Source organism: Lolium rigidum, chromosome 6, assembly GCF_022539505.1.
Source record: "Lolium rigidum isolate FL_2022 chromosome 6, APGP_CSIRO_Lrig_0.1, whole genome shotgun sequence".
Classification (NCBI taxonomy): Eukaryota; Viridiplantae; Streptophyta; class Magnoliopsida; order Poales; family Poaceae; genus Lolium; species Lolium rigidum.
Genome location: NC_061513.1, coordinates 151,388,728 through 151,411,017, shown reverse-complemented (window position 1 = coordinate 151,411,017; position 22,290 = coordinate 151,388,728). Strand labels below are relative to the sequence as shown.

The 22,290-nt window shown below is 41.3% G+C and overlaps 2 protein-coding genes across 2 annotated transcripts; both read right to left on the bottom strand.

Annotated features, from left to right (window-relative positions):
• Nucleotides 1-657: 657 nt before the first annotated feature.
• LOC124661807 (dolichyl-diphosphooligosaccharide--protein glycosyltransferase subunit STT3A-like) lies at nucleotides 658-6,711 on the bottom strand. The gene is made up of 23 exons (XM_047199692.1): nucleotides 6,583-6,711; nucleotides 6,434-6,496; nucleotides 5,900-5,955; nucleotides 5,752-5,823; nucleotides 5,567-5,672; nucleotides 5,443-5,493; nucleotides 4,326-4,421; nucleotides 4,176-4,235; nucleotides 3,983-4,096; nucleotides 3,810-3,896; nucleotides 3,568-3,671; nucleotides 3,321-3,416; nucleotides 2,902-3,022; nucleotides 2,732-2,812; nucleotides 2,523-2,651; nucleotides 2,189-2,431; nucleotides 1,970-2,113; nucleotides 1,704-1,890; nucleotides 1,514-1,611; nucleotides 1,269-1,348; nucleotides 1,097-1,184; nucleotides 923-1,009; nucleotides 658-839 (listed from the first exon to the last, which is right to left on the bottom strand). The coding sequence occupies exons 1-23, from the start codon at nucleotides 6,709-6,711 to the stop codon at nucleotides 783-785; spliced, it is 2,349 nt and encodes a 782-aa protein (XP_047055648.1). The 3' UTR covers nucleotides 658-782.
• A 515-nt stretch (nucleotides 6,712-7,226) lies between these two features.
• On the bottom strand, nucleotides 7,227-14,899 carry LOC124661003 (nuclear pore complex protein NUP85-like). The gene is made up of 18 exons (XM_047198862.1): nucleotides 14,484-14,899; nucleotides 14,094-14,196; nucleotides 13,854-13,964; nucleotides 13,665-13,748; nucleotides 13,368-13,439; nucleotides 13,231-13,287; nucleotides 12,306-12,425; nucleotides 11,777-11,977; nucleotides 10,991-11,101; nucleotides 10,868-10,905; nucleotides 10,624-10,780; nucleotides 8,989-9,090; nucleotides 8,851-8,907; nucleotides 8,535-8,681; nucleotides 8,325-8,395; nucleotides 8,152-8,239; nucleotides 7,939-7,995; nucleotides 7,227-7,795 (listed from the first exon to the last, which is right to left on the bottom strand). Exons 1-18 carry the CDS (start codon nucleotides 14,897-14,899, stop codon nucleotides 7,598-7,600), a joined length of 2,190 nt encoding a protein of 729 aa, XP_047054818.1. The 3' UTR covers nucleotides 7,227-7,597.
• Nucleotides 14,900-22,290: the final 7,391 nt, after the last annotated feature.

Sequence of the window (22,290 nt, the reverse complement as noted above, 5' to 3'; positions counted from 1 at the left end):
CTGAATTCTAACAGCAGCCACATTGCGGGTAGTGTTGCTTCTGCTTGCGGTGCTCCGGTGGTGAACAGCGGTGCCTCCTTTCCCTCCGCCAAGAATAAGCTCGGGGAGCTCCACTAGACCGGACTTCCCAAATCTGGCCACGATGGAAGCGGGAGGAGGTGGGAGATCTGGAGTTCCGAACACTCTGTTTTTAAAAAAAAACTACTCCCTCGATCGGAGGGAGTAGTTTTAGCTGGTACAATGTGTTGCAAAAGTTGTCCATGAGCAATAAAGTTCCTCTTATGGGAGCCTTTATACAAGCCATGGGTGATCATAATGCACTGATAGTCAATAAAAGCAGTAATGACAGATCTCAGCACTAGGTCGAACTAACTACATTGGATTAATGGTATATGCTACTACTAGTCAATCAAACTCGGAGATCCAAAATATACGGTAAACTGAAATATATATCGAGCTAGCAACATGCACTGGTGAACCTGCAGTACGTAAATACAGTACGCAAGTTGTTCAACTTTCTTCAATGCTTTACTCGTTGACATCATTCTAAATTTCTATTGTTCATGCGGTCCTCACTCAATAGCTAGACAGGAAATGGAACCTCCTAAAGCTGGGATAAAACTCTCATCCTTGCACTACAGAACCTATAAACAAAATCGCGAGTGTATTCTCGAAAAAGTTTGGCACGTTGGGCAAGCCCGAATACTGAGTTTGTCTGGTTTTTCAGACGTAAGAGTGAGCTACTGTTAACCGCAACACCGCCTATGTTGATCTCTATTCGACTATTGCCATGGGTTCTTCTTGCCAGCCCCTTTGCTCATTGAGCTTGCTTTTGAACTCTGCATTCAAGAAGCAAGGAAAAAATATGTTCAAGATTCAAAGGTACATGATTGTAGGCAAACTGCAGTGTTGTCTGACTTACGGATTTCAGTTTCAATTTTCCTCGGATCCTGTTCTTTTGCGGTTTCAGTTTGTAAATCCTAACCATCCAGTGGTGGGTTGTAAAAACCTGCATTAAGCAATATGTACATGACCACGTTGCAGGTGCAGTCAAGCAAAAGCTGTGAGGGGGATTATGACTTCCAAATGATTGTACCTCCTCAAAATGGGTCAGTTTAAAATGTTTTCTTCCTATTTCATATCTTCTCGCTCTATCAAATCCCTTACCATCAGTCTCAACAAATCTGGATGTAAAGAAGAACGAATAAAAAAAATCCATAATTGTGTTACTTGTGTATGGTATGCTAACTTCCTTTGAATTGACATACCTGTAATAACAAAGCTTGTACATGAGGCAATTCAGCATCGTTGGAGTGCCCTGAGCATCAACACGGTAGTTGCCATCCCTCTATAGAAATAGTATAACATTTAATCAAGAAGTTCAAAATTTCACATAGTTGACAATGCTTTTCTTTTACAAGTAACTAGACTGCACATTATTTTTCTGAGTTTGCTACCACATTCCACCAAATGATATGCGCAATGAGTTGCAAAAGGCAAGTTCATAACTCACAAGGTAATCCTCTTCCTTAATGTGAGGGAATTCACCACCTCCGATTCGAACCATCCAGAGGAACTTATTAATATCATCGCTTGGGTAGCCAATAAGCCCTGAAAAAGAAATCAGCAGGTGTTAGGGGGTCTGGATTCAGAAAGTACATGTTTAAAACATCGTTATTTCTACAAGTCCAAACGCTATCAACCTCCAAAGACAACAAGCACATATTTGACATCTAAGGAATTGAAGATTTCCCATGCTGCCTTTTCTGGGGATGACATTGCTGTCCCAACTGTCGCTATGTGTGTGTTATTCCAGGTATTATTGTCTACAATCACAGTCCTGTTGGCCATTGCAGTTGTCTGATAACCATAGTCCCACCATGATGCAACCTACAGCAATCATTACCATCTCAGTATTAGAAATAAGAATGATGCAATTCAAGTGATAAGAACAATTTTGAAAGCATACCTTATCGTCTACTTCCGTGTTATGGCGCAGCCATGCATAAGATTCACGGAAATCATCAAAAACATGCAACCCTTCGTGTGAACGAGATGTCAGCACAATCGAGGGTGCAGAGTATGCTTCTGCAGCTGCCCATACACAGTGGACCTGCACAAATGGCATCATTAACTAAAAGCCTTGCTCTAACGATAAGCCCACTTCCAGTGAGAACAGAAGTCTTACCACATAAAGTCCACAAAGTATGATGAGGAACAGTATACCCATGGCCGATGCTTCGGCAGGCAGTACACAAAGTTTCTCCTCCATGTCAGGCCTAACAGGAGAATTGCCCACCCATTCTTTCTCCTTCCAATTCTTCTTCGATGGTCTTCCCTTTGAAACATTTTCTGTTTTTTCTTTTGTTATATTCCCACTTTTTGCGATAGTCGCTGCAGTACTGGAAGTCCCTGGAGTAATATCCTCTGCCTTACATTTGACAAGACACAAATACATCAGTAAACCCTATGCAGAAACTAAATCTGGATAAGAAAAATAACAATGAAGAAATATATCATACAGCAGGAAGGCCATCATCTGATCTTGGACGCTGAAATTTCATTGATCGTGTGAGGACGTTAAAAGCTTCTGATAGAGCAATCCCAGACAGAATGCATGCAGCAGGGGCAAGGACAAGCATAAGTCGTACCTAACATTGGACTAACATCACTGTCAACTGATAAATAAAACGGTACAGTACTGTAACTGTCATTCGCAATGAATACTTACCATTACCCCAGAGAAATACACTGAAGTTACCAAGTACAGAACCAAAAATGAGCTTGCATCGGATAAAGGTAAGAAGCATGACTGCAAATTGTGTTGTCAACTGATAAATTAATTAACCATGCTAAAAAACTAACTAAACTCCATTTTTCCAATAAAACATGAATGCTTACTATGATCCCAGCAGGAACTAAGAAGGCTAGCACATTGATATCCATAAAGTAAGACGGCCAGGTGGGTGGTTGATGTTCACTCACGCTAGCAATGATAGGGATGTACTTGCTTGCATAGGTTCTGTCAGAATGGAATAAAGCAAGAGAATTCAACGCATTATCTTAGACAGAAAAGGAAGAAGCGTGAACTTATCAGAACAGGAATCCAAATTATGTCCGTTCCGCATACATAAAAAATTCAAAGTATCACTAAGCAAAAATCTTGAAAGCAGTACATCTTTTAGCAAATTTTAATCCATAGGTAAGCTAGTTCTAATTCCAATTCCGTCATGTTTATTGTTGATCAGAGTCAGGGCTCAGTTATTAATGAAACAAAACAAAAAACAAGTGTAGCCAAAGAAAATTTGATGAGAACTTACGGGTCAAGTAGGCTCAAACTGCGCCCACTCCAACCTTTTGTTGGGCTAGATGCCACCAATGCAACAAGTATCGCTACTGCCGCGAAACAAAGGGCTCTGCAGAATCTTTGATATTAGAATGTGCACAGACCATCTGATTTGTTTGGACTTATGAGGAACAAATGTTTCTTCTGTCAATTTATGAACCACTAGCAAGTGTAACACATCTTTTATGCACTTTTAGCTGGTTTTGACATCAGAAACTTACAAACCAACTGTTAGTACAAATGTCATGGCCACTTTGAACAGACGAGGAGTTAAAAGTCCTTTGATGAAATATACTAGAGCAACCACATGTAGGATTATAAACACCTGGAATTCAAAAATCATTTTCAGAGACAAAGAGAAAGCGATTAGCCATTTTTCTAACAGACATGCAAAAATTGGGTGAATTGGAACAGTTAAGGGAAAAAAGGAACAGATTCTTAGGCGGGTAATTAGTTGGTGTACCAGAAATGATGCAAAGTGCTCTGATGTCAATACTGCATTAAAACCAACCACAGGCACCAACGCTGCCAGAAGTGTTCCCAGTACAACCTGTGTGGTGCTAATTGTTATGACAAGAATTCATGTTGTTCATTTGCGCATAAGCAATTCATAAGGCACTAGATTTATGGACTTACAAGGGGAGCATAAGCAATGTAAAGTCGTGAAGAGTAACGACCAGTTATAATACACAAGAGAACATGCATTGGGATAAGGTTGATGATGAATGTGTAGCCTCCCCAGGAACAGACCTGAGAAGTGGAATTGAAATGTAATTTGAAGAATTCACTGTATTTGTAGCAATTCAAAGATTGTCGACGAAAAACTTACCATGTAAAAGTAGGAGAGAGCATTAGGCGTTGCATAAAAGAGTGATCCCGTGTTTAGCGTCTGCGAGCCGTTTTATATTATATTAAATGTACAAACAGAAGGGGGAGAGGAACCAGGCCTAAAATTTGAAGGAAACTTTGAGAACCTAACCTTTACATATAGATAAAATGTAAATATTAAAGCAAATATGGCTACAGCTTCATTATCATAGCTGCCTGCGACAGATCTTGAAATGTATGAGGGGACCTGCATAGTTGGAGGATATCACAAAAAAAATAAGTAAGCTTTCGATCAAGTGCTATTGAAAAGGTAGGATCTAAGGAAGTGATAGTATTAGTATTATTTTTTTAGAACCTTTTTTCTAGAACCAGTAATAGTAATAGTAGGTAGGCATATACAAAAAGATGGAAGGCCAGCCTCATGTTGCAGATCTCAACTAACCCATACAAGCAATGACCATTAAAACATACTAGGATTTTACTTTTCCTTCATTTTGTGAAATATTAGGATTGTCGGTGACAGGAAATTTCAACCTCTACAATTCAAAAGGATTTTGGTTCCCAGCGTTGGGCTCTGGTCCCTATTTTTCAGATTTCCCGAGGCCATTTTAAGAACTAGACTTATTGACAGCTCTGTTTCGGTTACTCAGTTATCAGTTTTAGTTCCATACTGGCTCTTCTGATTAAACAATTGTAAGATCTATCTGACTTTTCAAGTTTTTTTGACACACAGGAAATGAATCTTGTCAGTTACACATGGCTTCTTTGGATAAATGGAAAAGTTGGATGACCGGACATGAAATGGGCCAGAGCACAAACCAGAGGACCAAAGATAATCTCCTTTGTTTGGAAAGACCAAATTCAACTCCTAAACATTGACCAGCTGATTCGAGAACTGTTCTAGAACAGAGGTTACTGAGGATAACCCACCAAATAAGGGACTGGGATGAAAACAAGTTATTCAGCTAGGAAGATTGAAGAAAGAGAATTGCAAAAACTAGCTGATACAGCTGGAGATATGGAAGCAATTTTTACAAAGTCAGCAGAAATACACCTCATGAAATTATCACCATTCTCTAGTTTATCTAGAAATGAATGGAAGACCAGACCTAGCCTACATTTTTCCATTGAATTCACAGCAAACTATCAAGATGCAAGTACGAAATCAGAAACATAAATCAGGTAAGCATATAAAGAAACTTAATTTTCTCATAGCAAAACTGAGTAGTCCATCAATGCAAGAAAATACAGAAAGAAACAGATCATACCAATGCTAAGATAGTTGCAGCCATTAAACCAGCCCCATGACCCTTTGCTTCCTGGAAGGGAAATTACATAGTTAGTAAAGAACTTACTGTGGTTGCAGAACTGGTGTAAGATCCAGAAAACAACCTTTGTCAGCAGATAAGTTGCCCAGGAAGCATTTGCCGAAAAAATCGGGGCAGTGAACACGCAGACAGTCTCCACCGACAATGGGATGTTAATGGAGTTTACCAACCTATAGCAACCAAACACTTGAGTCTTTCAAAACTATCCGACAATGCATTGCTCTATGTTTTATGAATTATTCTGCATACCACCATATTGTGCCAGCCGTCAGTGTCAAACCAGGATAGACAGTGCCACCAATTACACGTCCAAGGGGGTACCTAACACAAACAGCTGTAAGAAACAGCGGGCATACATAACGCATTATGAACGATTCATGTGTCCAAGCAACCGTACCATGTTCGGTCATCAAACCAGTTCCAAAACTCGTAGATTCCACTCTTTGACAAAAACTGAAACAGATGCAGGGAAACATAATGGATAAAACAGATAATGTGTAACCACATGCTATTGCTTTGGAAACACCAAGACACAGTATGCTAAGTACTAGTCTCTCCGTTCCAAAATAATTGAAGTTATAGGTTTGTCCTTGGTCAAACTACTTCAAGTTTGACCAAGTTCATAGGAAAAGTATATCAACATCTATGACACCAATTTAGTTTTGTTAGATTCGCTTACAATATTATTTTAATATTAAATATAGATTTGACGTTGTAAATATTGACAGTTTTTTCTTTAAATACGATTTGACTTTGAGCAAACCTATCCGCCTTCCTAGAACCGTGATTTCCGGGACTCAGGTGTCTCTAATCCCAAGACAGTTCGAACAGAATAGCAACGCTACGCTGTGAACTGAAACTGCACATGCTTTCACAGGCCACTTCACAATGAACAGTGAGCGGCAGCAACAATGGCGCCGCGGGAACAAACCTGGGTGACGCGGTAGTTGAAGTAGGGATCGAACTCGTGGATCACGCTCTCGTACTTGACCACCTGAGGCACACCGCCAAACGGGCATGTGAGGAAGGCACAGCGTTCGGAATGTAATTCGCGCTAGGATCCAGAGGAATGGATCTTACGGAGAAGAGGCGGATCGAGAAGGCGAGGACGCCGATAAGGAGGAGCGTGAAAGCACACAGCACGCCGGCGGAGGCCTTCCGGAGCCGGTCGCCGCCGCTGGCCGCCGTGGAGGCCTCGACCTCCGCCATCGCTGCTCAGCGGATCTAGAGCAGTGAAGTATTTGTTTGCTGGTATTGGTGCCCTGGCTTCCAGTGAACTTCTACCGTTTTACCCATGCTATTGCTAGTACCCTGACTGAACTGAAGCACTGAGGTACTGCTAAAGCGTCGAGCGATTTGGAGCAGTTCATTTCCAGATCGATTACACTGGTCATTGTAGAAAACGCGTATCAGAATATGGATAATATGCTGGCTGCAAGTTTGTAGAAGATCACCAAAGAAGTTGCACTGAAGCATAGAATGTCTAGTACCTTCCAGTCCAGTGACATGGTTGAAATTTTTTGGATCCTACAAAACTCAAAACGGCAACTTCTGAGTTGTGCATATAGGATGGTTGAGGACGTGAATTTAAGCACAGCAAAATAGTGAGTACATCAGAAACATTCATTGCACTGATACGGAATTGAACATATGAACAGACATGGGATGGGACTCTTGCGAAAACCAATCAACATGGACATACCCTTGTACAGAAGGTTAGAATTCAGGCCATTAGCCAAATACTGAAACATCTACAAGCCGTTCAGGTATAGGACCAAGTCGTCCATGTATCATTTTCTTTTCAAGTTCATTGGGCATGTCGGAAGTAACTGCAATGTAGGATTCAAGTAACGCCATCCCAGTGTTTTTTCACCCATAATACAGTTACAAGCCTCATTTCGGAAAAGAAGGCAACAGCTGGGATCACTAAAGCTAAAAACAATGCATGGTACAATCTATGGCACAACCGCTCACCTAGAGTTAAACCTTTCCTCAACAACAAAAACACATATAGCCTAATAATGCAACTGCCGAGCACCAACATTCGGACCATCCAACAGACTGGAGCTGATACTCCACCAAATACAACCAGAACTCAAGGTTCTTCAAGGATGGCGCGGGCAAGATTTGATGCCAAAGCCAACCTGACGGAGCTCAGTGCATGGCTTGGTAGGTGATTAGTGCAGAAGTCAGGACGTAACTTCGCCATTGACAGTTCTTGTAGCTTGTTGAGTAACAAGGTCGTCTCAGCAACATTCAACAAAGGGCAGGGTTTACAGTTAAGCAGCCTCACCTGCAGAAACAATGGCGACAAAAATGGAATCAAAACTCCAAACATCTAAAAGGTTAATTTGTATCAATATAAGATGGAGAAATATGATTTTGCTAAGCTACTTTGCTGAAAATAACTACTAATCAAGATAGTGAATGGCTTACTGAATCATGTAGAAGGGGTAGCCAGAAACGTTGTGGTGTGGAAGGATTTCTCATTAGCTGCAAAAATATTACATGTATATAAGAAAATAAATAATGCCAGCAGTCATAAACCTAGAGACAGCGACCCTTGGTGTTCCTGTTTACATATCTTCTACCAGTGGTCACGAATTGTAGTATTGAACTGCAGGAACTTAGCTGGTGTGTACACTTTACCTGTATAAGAAACTCCACTGTCTGCCGAGCAGCCTCGCCAGTCCTTCCTTCTAGTGCCTGTTGAAGGGACCTCTTGAAATCCCGGTACCTTTGCAAAAGCATATGTTAAACTCATGTATGACACTGTTGTGGACAGAAGAAAACAATTGATAAAGAAAGAAGAAAAAAAATACCTGTGAAGGAATTCAAGACCACCTGCACTACCAATGTCAGAACCTAGTAACTCGAGCAAGCCTTCCCATTGCTGACCATGCAAGAAAACTATTAGATACTGTCACGGATAATATCATCGCTAAATTGACTGCATATTATGATCAATTTTACTTGGCTAATACTGAACACAAAACTAATTGTAGGGGAGAAATCATGAAATAATTTGGCACCTTAAAATTGTCATCTGCAACTGACTTCCCAATGCGCTCAAACAACTGTTGAGCAATTCTATCAAGTCGTACTTTATCATGTGCTTGCTGGAACCAGTAAACCCCAGTTCCTTTTCTACCATGCTTCCAATGATAAATGCCTGCAATCTAAAAGAGAATAAATATTAGATAGATCTTCTTGCACCAGTTAAAACATAATTCCAGAGTCATGTTTGAATACTTACATAGAGGCTAAGCCATGTTCAAAACCCAAGACAGTCATGAACAAATGTTTTAAAATAAAGAAAGTTCTGAGTGTATTACAAACAACATTTACCTTCATGATGTTTGTACTAACATTCTCGAGTTCATACAGACGACAAAGTTCCAAAGTCTGCTCAACAGAAACAAGTTTTAGGTGACAAATATAAGATACAGAAACACTGTAAGGAAATACTGAGTTGGATTAACATACCTTCAGCACTTGACGGTTGTCTTGTATGGGTTGCTTAAGAAGTAGAATCTCCAAGAGCCCTAGGCCTTGGTTTAGACACGAGGACAGGTAAGTCGGTGCAATCTGAGTATCAAACATGCATGATGGCCGTCACCAACAATATCAAAATAAGAATTAGCTTATCATAAATCATTAATACACAACGGCGATTGTACAGATGATATGATACAGCAGAACTGGACAATGCACGGTAGTAAATTACACGACACCCATACATACACGTGAGTATTCAAGCCCAGATACACCAGAGTATCTAAACCCACATACCCTAGATTATTTTAAAAAAATCCATTGTATACCCTGACCTATGGTTGCCAGGTCCCATTTGAGGCCTGAACTATGAAACCGCATACATTAAACCCAGAAGTTTTTAAAACAGTTTAACATCAGCCCTAGCCGGTTTTAGATTGGTTTTAAAGTTTGATGTTTTCAAAAAATGTGAAAAAAATCATAGTAGGTATGCTAGGAAATTATGGCCTTCCAAATTCCATAAAAGTTATGACTATTTGTGGCATGTGAACAATAACAAGATAAATAGACTTCTGTTATCAGTTTTCTGTACAGAAGATAACTATTTAGAGTTCGAGTTGAAGGTTTGCAGGTTTCCAAATTCCCTTCCCGACTTCTCTAAAACTTCAAAGATGCAAAGCAACCCTAAATAATTGGGTCAAGGTATAGAGTAAGGCCTCCATTGGGGAGGGTTTGGGTTTACCCATGTCCATACCCAGGTTATCCATACCCATTGGAGCATATATTGCACATACCCAAAAGCAATGGGTATTGCCCAACTTACCCAGTGGATAAGATAGCATGAAGAGGAAGAAGCACAGTTCGGTATGAGATAAACAGGCATCATTAGCCAATCAATAAGAAACATCACCCACGTTACACCGTCGGTTTGAAGCAGCCAATTGATACGACAGCGTGGCGAGAAGCCGAGAAGCAAAACAGCTGGGAAGCGGCAGGGATAGAGGAAAAGGCATATTATTTATTTTTATGGGTATAGATAAGTAGAGGTTAGTTGGATAAATACCCTCCCCGTGCCCAAAATAGAATGGGTAACTTTTGTTTATCTCACACCCTCTCGGGTATGGATTTGAATGTGGACAATGGTTATCCAGCGGCAGGTTTAGTTTGGAGGGTGATTCCGCTTTACATGGTTCTCAAAAGTCAAAATATCAAAAACAATTCACGTTTGTGAATATTGCTATATAGTAAGAATCAGCTAAAAAATCATCAGCCTGATCATCCAAAGATAAATGTTTTTTTCTTGCCACTTTGCTCATGACATAAGTAGCCATTTCTTTTGAATTTTAGCAGATTACATTTCAAAGCATTCCCTACATCCATTTTTTTCATATATCTTGAAACACTAAGACAAAGCCACTTACGAAACCATACTAGGGTTCATTTTCAACTGTTTTAGAAAGTTCAGGCTTCATACAAAGTTTCACGGTTTAGGGTTCAAGTCAACAAACCGCAATATTTCAGGGTTCAAAATGGACTCTTCCTAATATTCAAACATGAACCAAACCATACAACAAAACATAACTTGGTCTAGTTGTTTAGTACTGCATTAAGTTTCATAAAACTTACCTGCCAAGTTAAAGAATGAGAACTCAAAACTTGAGCGTAGACTAGCCGGTGCAATTCCTCTATGCTTAAGCCACCAAAGTTAGGTCGCTCTTCATGCAACATAATATCTGCATATTCATTATCAGCTGCCAACAGCTCCATGGAGTGTGTTACCATCCTGGAGTTACAGATGGCAAAATATATTAGGGCACAGCATTTCAAAGTTGACTGTAGGTAGAAAATAAATAAATAATTGTCCATTTACCAAGGCCCAAATTTTTTTGTGCATTCCGCCAAGACTACCTAACCATTAAAAAAAAATGTTACATCGCCAATAAGGGAAGTCAAAAGTTATGTGGAGCCTGCAAGGATAACGCTGCATGCTAACCTCTGGATTTTCTGAAAGGATGCCGTTAAGGAGACCTGTTAATCCACTATTGCCGAAAGATGGCTTAAGCTGTATGCATTTCTGTGCTAAGTGATGCATCCCTTCAAAACCCTGAAACAATGCAGATTTTAGAAGAAATAACATGAATACATGAAGTTTCAATCGTTTAAATAAATTTGATGAGCGCATGCATATGTTAAGAGATAACTACTGCGCCATACAAGAGATAAGAGGTTTCAGGGAATTCAGTCAGGGTAAATATTTGGCCAACTTAAAAGCATAAATTATTGCACAACGCAAATAAAAGATTAATAAGCACAACAAAAGAATGAGGCTGAGGGGTGCAACAACACCCCACGGCTTTTCATTAACAAAGAAAATGAGGACTGGAGCAAAGTTGTTTAGGTGCAACTGTTGTGCCCTAGCCTGTGACCGTGAGAGCTCTTAATAACCATTATAGCTCGCCATTGTTTAGAATAGATGCTGGCATTCATACAATCGGTCCTGAGGTCATGCAACAGATCAGAGCACACATCCTATTATAAAATGATCTTGTGGGCAAGGGATTGCTCTAACAGAAACTGTGAATGGAAATTCGAAGAGCAAAGAGCATGTGAAACCTTCGGTAATAGGGCAAATAGCATCTGCCACATCTTTACACAAGCATTGGGCATCAAGTAATGCCACGGAGTATTTAGAAAATTTAAAACGATAACATAGTCGAGAAATTGAACCACAGAACATTAGTACTAACAATGCAAGAGAGTGCATGGATATGAGACTAACCACCGTAAATGGCCTTATATAAAGAAAATGAGAAGCGAATAGCTCTAGCCAATGGGAAGTAGCAGCAGTGAGGTCCTTTATGTTTCCCATCATGATGTGAAGCAGATTCTTCAACCCATCACGAGTTTTTTGATGACCGCACTGAATCCAAAATGCACTGCACTCCAGTTTACTTACTTGACCTCGCCATTTTTCCCATGCCTGCAGGTACAAATAGCTCAGAGAATCTTTCGGGCTAACTTCAACAGGCACAGCTTTGTTGGTACATTTTCAATGCATAAATTTAATGTTTTAAAGGCGGAAAGAATGAGTACAGAAGATTGGTAGAACAATCTCACCAAGCCCAACCAGAATGTTACCCAGTTTCACGGATGAGTAACAATGTGAAGCCATTCGATTAAAGATAGTAGACAAATTAAATATTTCGCTTTGAACCCATGTGCCATCTTTACCATGAACAGACAGGGATCATCAAACAAATACACTTTGGTTCTTGCTTGATGAGATACCAACATTTTACAAATCATACCTTGATAAAATCAGGTCTTGATGTACAGCACTGGCCTAATTTACCCGTTGGCAAATCTGGTCTCATGCGCGGCATGGTTGAGACAAGAACTGCAACAGCCTCAACCAACCCGTTTTCTGTCTGATGAACCAAAGGAAGAAAGCCGTTTATGTTACTATTAGTTGTACATTAAATATACATACAGGCATACAGCATACAAAATAATACCATCTAGTCAAAGCTAAAAGGAAATATATGTCCCACATATAAATAACTAATACTATGTTCGAGTTTAGCTACTTAAATAAATTAGCACAGATGGTATGAACCAAAGCACGAACCAGACTTACAATATAGCAGAGTAACTTTTATTAATATCTTATTTATGAAAAGGAAGTATTCAAGCTAAATATGGAGATAAGTCAAATACCAAAATGGACCAGAGAAACTATAAGTCCTTGCATTACAGGTCACTCTTCCCAGGATCATATCAACAAAAGTATGCATTAGGATAGGCCCACTCAGCATTGCCACTAATATGTTTTCTTCACAATTTCTGTATGCAATTAAGATCAATAGGAGGAGGGGGTAAAATCTATAGGCTACAGATCTTACATTTTAAATAGAATGAAGAGTTTAAAGCATTATAAATAAGCTGTATACAACCAGCAATATAACATAACTGCATTTGTTGCAATAGCTGAACCACATTAACTTCACAGCAAAATAACAAAAGGGGCAAACTGAGACAAAGGGCATGCGCGTGTGGTTATAATTCTGTATTTCAAATTTTGAGTAGTCTCACATTCTAACTTGAAAAGGAAGAAAACAAATAGGGAAATACTTAGGAAAATTAACAATTATTTAGGCCCTTAAATAAAATCCGGGTGATATTTCATTTGCAGAGAAATGAAGAATGGCCTCAAAGTAAGCAACAACCTAGTACCTCACGGTTGTCCATCTGATCCAATTGGTATGATCCATGAAAACGTAGCATATTCACCTGCAAGAAAAACAACTTCAGATGGCAAACTACCACCAAAGAGTATAAACCTATACAAAAGCGCAGAAAGATAGATGTACCACAACGTCAAGCCACCCAACTGAAAGTGCTGCTGATAATCCATTCCAGTAATCAGGATCATTTTCAACGACCTATAAAATGACTGTTGTTATCAATTTACTCCGACCAACACTAAGGCACCAGGGTTGGAACATGCAAGTGATAATACAAAATAACATAAGCAAATAGATAAAATATACAGAGCATCCACTCAAAAGCAGAGTTGGTTATTGAAGTTTTTATAGAGAAATAGCTTTACGCGATTATAAAATACCAGTGTAACCTATATACTGTTGTAAAATATAGAAGCATCAAACCTGCAGGTTGATGAGCTTTTTCTGGAAATCACTGAGCTTGCAATACACGGTGCCATCCGTCTTGGTCAAGAGGCTGTCGTAATCCTAAAGCCAAAAGAGGAAGAATAAGAGAGGCAGGTCAAGGAATTCTAACAATAAATGGGACTTTACAAAGCCGAACAAGGAAATTGTCAACAGGAGGAGCATTACGGCTAACCAATCAACAAGCCGCTCAGGAAGCCAGCTGTGTAAGTTTTTATCAACATAGAAGATCTCCAACAGTTCCCACGCAGCCTTTAAACTAGTAGGCCTCTCCCTAACCTGTAAAGTGAAATGTAGCAGTTACTCTTTATTGGGAAACAAAAAATATAAAACTGAACTTCAATAACTGGAAAGCATTCTTGAGCGCAGAGATAGTCAAGAAATAATGTAATACATAGGCATGGTCACCTTAAGAATAGCCCTTGGATCTTCAATCATGAGACCGGGAAGACTATCTGGGCTCCCAAGGAGTTTACCGATGGTTTTGCTGTATTGGAGCACATATTGCCACCTAATGGAACAAAATGATATCAGAAGCACACTCATATAGAAAACAGCATACCATACTCTAAGAAGGAGAGCAGATTTTACAGTAACAGGTAAGCTGTTCCAGTGAAACGATTTTACAGTAACAGGTAAGCATAACTTGTGGTTTGTGAAAAAAAATTAAAGCAATTTGGACCTCTGAACAGCAAGAAAGTGAAACAGAGCTCATTGTTAAAATTGCTACCCAATTCAATCCCTAACTGAAACCAAATTGCATCTAGCAGAGCACACATTGAAAATGAAAAGGCTCACCATTCCGCGTGCTCTGAGACCGAGTGCATGTGCTGCATAGCAGCAGCGTCCGCGAGGGCGTTCTTCCTGCTCTGCAGCAGCGCAAAGGCCGGTACCGAGCCGTACTCTATCCGCCGCATCTCTGCCTCGTCGATCTCCTGCTCCTCGACCCCCGCGCTGCCATTGGCAACGGCGAGGTTCACCTCCACCACGCTCCCGGCGACCTCCTCCGCGCCGGCGTCCACCGGACCCGGCGGCCGGAGGCAGGCGACCTGCAGGAGGTTGCCGCTTGACCAGGAGACGAAGACGCGGGAGATGGGCGGCGCCACGCCGTGGCGGATGGGCCGCACGGGTGGTGGCGGCGGCGGCGCCGCGTGGTTTGGGTCCCCTGAGAACGGGACGATGGCGCCGCCGCTGTCGGCCAGCATGCCCGGCATCCTCGACGGGGAGGAGCTAGGGTTTTGGAAGCGAGGGACGGCGGGGAGGGGGGTTTTTTTTTTTTTTTTTGAGGGACGGCGGGGAGGATTGGGGCGGTGTGGGGGAGGAAAGGTTTTTGGAGTTCGAAACCAAAGATCAGCGAAGTGGCGACTCAAAGCAGCTCCACGCGGCCTGACCCATATTTATATCCGTTTGCGTCGGACACGGACACACAAAAAAACGTGAGAGAGGGAAAGATTATGTTTGTATGGCTAGAATGAACGCATGCGTGATTAAAGGAGGAGAGAGGGCTGCATGCAGACCAACCGGACGCAAACGGACGCGTCCGCGCGTCCGCAGAGACGCATTCCTGGCGCATATTTGGTCTATGTTTGCGTCAGGACGGACACTGCGGACGTTTTGCGTCGCCCCACTGGAGGGCGTTTTTTGTCCGCGCAGACGCAAATGGACGAAAAACGTCCGTTTGTGTCGCTCCACTGGAGATGCCCTAAGCACATAGATCCGGAAATGTTCAAGAAAAACAAATCGTGTTTTAGCAAAGTTTTCTTATTTTGAATCAGGTTACTACAAACTCGGGTTTACTTAGGCTGGTGCCAACGCGGGCTGGAGACGGGGCGGTACCGCCCGCGTCGGGGCGAGAGGGAGGAGAGAGGCTGGCGAGACGCTAGCGGCGGGCGGTGGATCCACCGCCCGGCGGTAGGGGCGTGCACCGCCCGCCTATAGCCCGCGTTGGAGGCGAGAGCGGGGCGAGAGGGAGGCGATAGCGGTGCTAGTGGGGGCGGTAGGAAGGCGGTAGGGAGGAGAGAGAAGTGAGAGCTGGCACTATAGCCCGTGCACTGGCACCGTTAGGTGAGAGTGGGGTGAGAGTGGGGTAAACGCTGGCTATAGTGGGATGATGCATTGGTACCAGCCTTAATCTTCACTGCATACCATCCCCGTCTCTTCATGTTAACTTCTTGGTTTTGTTCATGTTTTTATTATCTCCAACTGCTTGTGGAAAGCTTCACTTTATGTATCTCCATTTTATTGCGTCTAGCATACACGACCCGGTGATCATTGTCTCTCTGATTTTCTTCCTCATTGTTACTCTCCTCTAGCCCCTAGCTCCCCACCTCATCAGCCTCGGTCTCGTCCTTCCATACCTCCGTCCCCTACAAACACGCACATATTCAAGCTGTAAAAAGGGTGTCATATAATTTGCTGATAACTTCGCCTATAAGTATTCAAGATCACATCAAATATTTTGGACATAAGGTTAAACAATTTATTCAGAACAAGAGACCATCCCTGGAAAATCGGACAAAGGTAATAGAGAAGGCACACTTTCCGAAATTGATCTTTGTGATGACAAAATACCAAAGTTTCCCAAGTTACACAATTCATATCAGATAATAGCCATCCAAGTGCGAGCAAGGAAAATATAGAAGGTTCGTTACAAGTGAGGGCCTGTCCGCGGGAACTCTCGAAAAAAAATTATGCATTTGGTTTCCTTTGGAACATTTACATGTGAAGCCATTTGATTCGAAGAATTTCACTCGAGTTGTTCCACTGGAAATTCTTACTCTCTAGTAATTTTCATAGGCCCCTGCCCCGGGCTTTGCCCAGCGGCGCTCCGACAATAGCATGTAGAGGGCCGGTGGTCACAAAAACTCTAGATGGCCTCAGCGAGGTAGGAGGCGGCTAAGACCAATCATTGGAACAACATGTGTGGCAGATGAAAATTTCTACATATTCAATCCCAAATATGTGTGGAACAGCATTCGGCGAATCAAATGGACTACATAGGAAATATTTTAAGAATCCAATCCTAAAAATCCAGTGAAATTCCTTTGGATCGAAGTAGCCCTAAATATGTCTAGAGTATAGATAAAAAAGGTTTAGTGTACTCTAGGAGTTTTTGTTAAGAAACTATGTCAACGTCGAACTAATTTATAATCCAATGTAGAGAAGCAGACACATAAATAGGAAAAGGATGGTAAATAGATGAAAAAATGGGTAAAAGTTGCCTTCTTTAGCAAATGGTCTAAGTTTCCTAGGAAGACCGTAGTTCACATCATTGCTAGATTGAAAAATAGGAAGAAGGGTATGTAGTTGACCTCAATGCCGGATGACTTTTTTTTAGGAAAAAGGGTATGGAATATGAGAGTTAGTAGTAGGAGGGTATGTACTGTAATTCCTCAAAAAAGAGAACATAGGGAGAGAATGCACTATCGATTCAAACGTGAGGCGTTACTTATAGGCGATCGAGTCTGACAGCCGCGCGGAGGGATAAGCATGGCACAAGGCCTCGCGGAAAGGAGAGGCACGTGAAAAGGCGCATAGAACGGAAGGGGGGACATAAAGCCATGCAGCGCACTCCCTGTCCCCTAAGGGAGACCTGACTTCGCCCCATGCCATCCCCTACTCCCCCACCCCCGACAAGTTTTCATATATGAAACGATTCTGCGAGAGCCGTTTGTACACATGGTTGAATTCCCCAAAAAGAGGACCCATGTAGGGCCATGCCCGGGAGAGCTGACCTTGGTCCATGCAGGGGGCCACCTTTCGCGGAAGCGGGGGTCACACATGGTTTAATATGGGCCCTCTCGCCAAGAGCACGCCTAGCCAAGGTTGATGAGGGGGCGAGCCAAGGCAATGAGAGGAATGTCTAGCGATAGGGGTAGGATACGCACACGTGCGAGGGGAATCTCATGATTCCACTCGTGGGGGACCGACACGGGAGGGGCACCATGCCGATGATTGCACATTTGATTATGGCTCGCCATGAGATAGGTCTCTGCTTTCGAGGAGATGTGGGTAGCCATGATTGTTGGTTTGCATAAGAATTAGATTCCCATGCTAAGATTCACTGCATTATTAAATGGATCGCTAACATAAACAACTTGATTATATATATTTTTTAAAATATTTTATTTGCAAGAAATGGTTACAGCATTATTGTCAAGCAATAACATAAACATTATACTAGGTGCAACAACATTGATCATGCTTGCAGTAGGCCCCAGATGAATCGTGGCCGCTAACGCCACATACGGTCTTGCAACGCCCTTGGCAACTTTCCAAATGGAAGCATGTTGGAGTATTTCCTCCATCACCAGCTGCAAGGTGGTCCAGTAATTCATTTACAACACAATGTGATTAAAAGGTCAATTAATCGTATTATATAAGAAGTTTGATGCATGTAGGAAAAATAGTGCCAACTTTTGGCAAACATTTATAGTGAGCTATTTGTGCAACAACAAAATGTAAGAAAACAACTCGGTTGAAAACACGTGAACACTATAGCGAGAAATGTTATTACTTCTATGTGCGTAGCACGACGACGATAACATGATGAAAAACATGATCACAAGAGACAGGAAACTGCAGACATGCTCGCCACATTGTTCTTGAATGCCATAATGATGTGGAGATCACTTGTGTTTTTGCTATGTGTTTAGGGTTGCTATATGAAATTCCTAAATAAGTTTGCTAGCCTTGCTCATTTTTGGCTATAATTAATATATGTGTTAATGGATCCCCTATTTATAATTTGCAATAGTTATCCTTTAGAAAGTTAATAAATAAGCTAGTTTTATCTTTGCCGGCTAATTAATTAGAATTGACTTAGGTTGAGCTTAGATAGGAAACTTACAGATTGTTTTTTCGTGAAAAGTTGTTTCATAATATTTCTCGTGCAAATGTATTTTTCATCAAAGGTTGTTTCATGATATTTTACTTGTGGTTTGCATCAATTTTTTGGATAAGCATGCAAGTAAAATATCATGAAACAACCTTTAAAGTATCTGACATGTTTTTGGAGATTTGAAAATGACTTCTTAAGATCTGGAATTTTGTCTTTTTGTGTACTTTAAAGTATTTTAAATTGATATTTTACACGTTTGTGGGATACATTATTGGCTATATGCAGATTTTTTCAGATTTTTTTGAAACTCAAAAATATGATTTTTGATTTATTTGAAAAACGAGATCACGGGTGCCCATGTGCACCAAATCTCTGTCCCGAAGTGAACACAAAACCTTATTTGTGAAACATTTAAATGTTGGATATTCAAGTAGGTAATATATTTTGATCAACAGACAAACATTATGTGGGTGGTTCTTCAACACCGTTGGATCGAGAACACTAGCTAGCATGTACAATGCACCAATCATATCTTAATCTTGTTATACATGTTTTTCAACCGAATATTTTCTCCCCCACTTTAATTTCTCTCATTGCATGATAAATGCAATAATATAGTGAGTATGAAACTAATTATCATCCATGTAACTAAACTTAGATGACACCTCTTTTAGAGTTTGGTCAGCCCAACATATCGTGGCATATCATGTGAAATGATAGACAAAACTTAAAGTAAGATGAACACCACTACAATATGATACATCTAGATGTCTGATGTCTACGCACGCTTCTATTCCTGTAGACAGTGTTGGGCCTCCAAGAGCAGAGGTTTGTAGAACAGCAGCAAGTTTTCCCTTAAGTGGATCACCCAAGGTTTATCGAACTCAGGGAGGTAGAGGACAAAGATACCCCTCTCAAGCAACCCTGCAATCACGATACAAGAAGTCTCTTGTGTCCCCAACACACCTAATACACTTGTCAGATGTATAGGTGCACTAGTTCGGCGAAGAGATAGTGAAATACAAGTGGTATGAATGAATATAAGCAGTAGTAACGGCGGCAAAAAAATAGCTTAGTGGCGTGCAGTTGATGGTAGTAATATTGCAGGAAGTAAAGATGCAGTAAAACAGTAAATAAGCGATGATTGCAGTATTTGGAAACAAGGCCTAGGGATCATACTTTCACTAGTGGACACTCTCAACATTGCAATCATAAAGGATGCTATTCTGAATTACTCTTTGGCAAGATAACGAACACTAATTCATCATGTAGGCAAGCCTTAAAGATGTATTCCCAAGTACTAATAAACACCCCACGCTGTCACTGTGAGCATTCATAGGAGGTACTAACACACCACAATTTCATAGAGACATCCAACTCAAATCATAATACTCAGTGAATAAGTATTCTGTGAAATATAGCCTAAGAGACCCACACGGTGCACACACTATCACCTTTACACACGTGGGACAAGGAGTCTCCGGAGATCACATAAGTAAAATCCACTTGAATAGCATAACGACATCTAGATTACAAACTCATCATATGGATCCCAATAATGTAAGGCGGCTCATGAGATCATTGTATTGAAGTACATAGGAGAGAGAGATGAACCACATAGCTACCGGTACAGCCCTTAGCCTCGGGGGAGAACTACTCCCTCCTCATCATAGGAGACAGCGATGGCGATGAAGATGACGGTGGTGTCGATGGAGATGACTCCGGGGGCAATTCCCCATCCCGGCGGCGTGCCGGAACAGAGACTTCTGTCCCCCAGATCTTGGCTTCGCGATGGCGGCGGCTCTGAAAGGTTTCTCGTACCGTGGCTTTTTCATCTCGAAGATTTAGGTCAGGGACCTTTAAATAGGCGAAGAGGCGGAGTCGGAAGGGGTACGGAGGCTCCACACAATAGGGGGGCCCCCCCCTTGGGCCGCGCCGCCCTACTGTCTGGTGGCCCTGTGGCTCTCCTCTGGTCCCTCTCGGGTGTTCTGGAAGCTTCGTGGAATTCTAAGATGCTGGGCGTTGATTTCGTCCGATTCCGAGAATATTTCCTTACTAGGATTTCGAAACCAAAAACAGCGAGAAAACAGAACGGGCACTTCGGCATCTCGTCAATAGGTTAGTTCCGGAAAATGCATAATAATGACATATAATGTGTATAAAACATGTGAGTATCATCATAAAAGTAGCATGGAACATAAGAAATTATAGATACGTTTGAGACGTATCAAGCATTCCCAAGCTTAGTTCCTACTCGCCCTCGAGTAGGTAAACGATAACAAGGATAATTTCTGAAGTGACATGCTATCATAATCTTGATCAATACTATTGTAAGCATATGAGATGAATGCAGCGATTCGAAGCAATAGTAAAGACAATGAGTAAACAACTGAATCATATAGCAAAGACTTTTCATGAATAATACTTTCAAGACAAGCATCAATAAGACTTGCATAAGAGTTACTCATAAAGCAATAGATTCTTAGTAGAAAGCTTTGAAGCAACACAAAGGAAGATATAAGTTTCAACGGTTGCTTTCAACTTCAACATATATATCTCATGGATAATTATCAACACAAAGTAATATAACAAGTACAATAAGTAAACATGTAAGAATCAATGCACACAGTTGATACAAGTGTTTGCTTCTGAGATAGGAGAAGTAGGTAGACTGACTCAACAATAAAGTAAAAGATTGGCCCTTCGCAAGCAGGGATTAAATCATGTGCTAGAGCTTTTTAAGTTTTGAAATCATATAGAGAGCATAAAAGTAAAGTTTTGAGAGGTGTTTGTTGTTGTCAACGAATGGTAATGGGTACTCTAACTACCTTATCAACCAGACTTTCAAGAGCGGCTCCCATGAAGGACGTTATCTCTACCAACAAAGTAGATTATCCCTCTTCTCTTTTGTTTACACATGTATTTTAGTTTCATTATTGATGACACTCCTCCCAACCTTTTGCTTACACAAGCCATGGCTAACCGAATCCTCGGGTGCCTTCCAACATTCACATACCATGAAGGAGTGTCTATTTGCAAAATTAAGTTGCTTACTGATAGATCAGGGCAAAACACGTGAAGAGAATTATTAATGCAAGTTAATTAATTGGGGCTGGGAACCTGATGCGTGTAGTTGACACATCCGTTGGGAACCCCAAGAGGAAGGTGTGATGCGCACAGCGGCAAGTTTCCCTCAGTAAGAAACCAAGGTTTAATCGAACCAGTAGGAGTCAAGAAGCACGTTGAAGGTTGATGGCGGCGGGATGTAGTGCGGCGCAACACCGGAGATTCCGACACCAACGTGGAACCCGCACAACACAACCAAAGTACTTTGCCCCAACGAAACGAGTGAGGTTGTCAATCTCACCGGCTTGCTGTAACAAAGGATTAACCGTATTGTGTGGAAGATGATTGTTTGCAAGAAAACAATAAAACAAGTATTGCAGCAGATTTGTATTTCGAGTATAAAAGAATGGACCGGGGTCCACAGTTCACTAGAGGTGTCTCTCCCATAAGATAAAAGCATGTTGGGTGAACAAATTACGGTCGGGCAATTGACAAATAGAGAGGGCATAGCAATGCACATACATGTCATGATAAATATAGTGAGATTTAATTGGGCATTACGACAAAGTACATAGACCGCTATCCAAGCATGCATCTATGCCTAAAAAGTCCACCTTCGAGTTATCGTCCGAACCCCTTCCAGTATTAAGTTGCAAAACAACGGACAATTGCATTAAGTATGGTGCGTAATGTAATCAA

What these genes read in the sequence shown, in the direction of transcription:
- LOC124661807 (XM_047199692.1), bottom strand. Translation starts at nt 6,711, where the DNA reads ATGGCGGAGGTCGAGGCCTCCACGGCGGCCAGCGGCGGCGACCGGCTC. An exon ending in CTCTCTCCTACTTTTACATG is followed by an intron (nt 4,097 to 4,175) that starts GTAAGTTTTTCG and finishes TCCACTTCTCAG; the next exon opens with GTCTGTTCCTGGGGAGGCTA. An exon ending in AGCACTTTGCATCATTTCTG is followed by an intron (nt 3,672 to 3,809) that starts GTACACCAACTA and finishes TTTGAATTCCAG; the next exon opens with GTGTTTATAATCCTACATGT.
- LOC124661003 (XM_047198862.1), bottom strand. Translation starts at nt 14,899, where the DNA reads ATGCCGGGCATGCTGGCCGACAGCGGCGGCGCCATCGTCCCGTTCTCA. An exon ending in GTCTCAGAGCACGCGGAATG is followed by an intron (nt 14,197 to 14,483) that starts GTGAGCCTTTTC and finishes TTGTTCCATTAG; the next exon opens with GTGGCAATATGTGCTCCAAT. An exon ending in ACAACCGTCAAGTGCTGAAG is followed by an intron (nt 8,908 to 8,988) that starts GTATGTTAATCC and finishes TCTGTTGAGCAG; the next exon opens with ACTTTGGAACTTTGTCGTCT.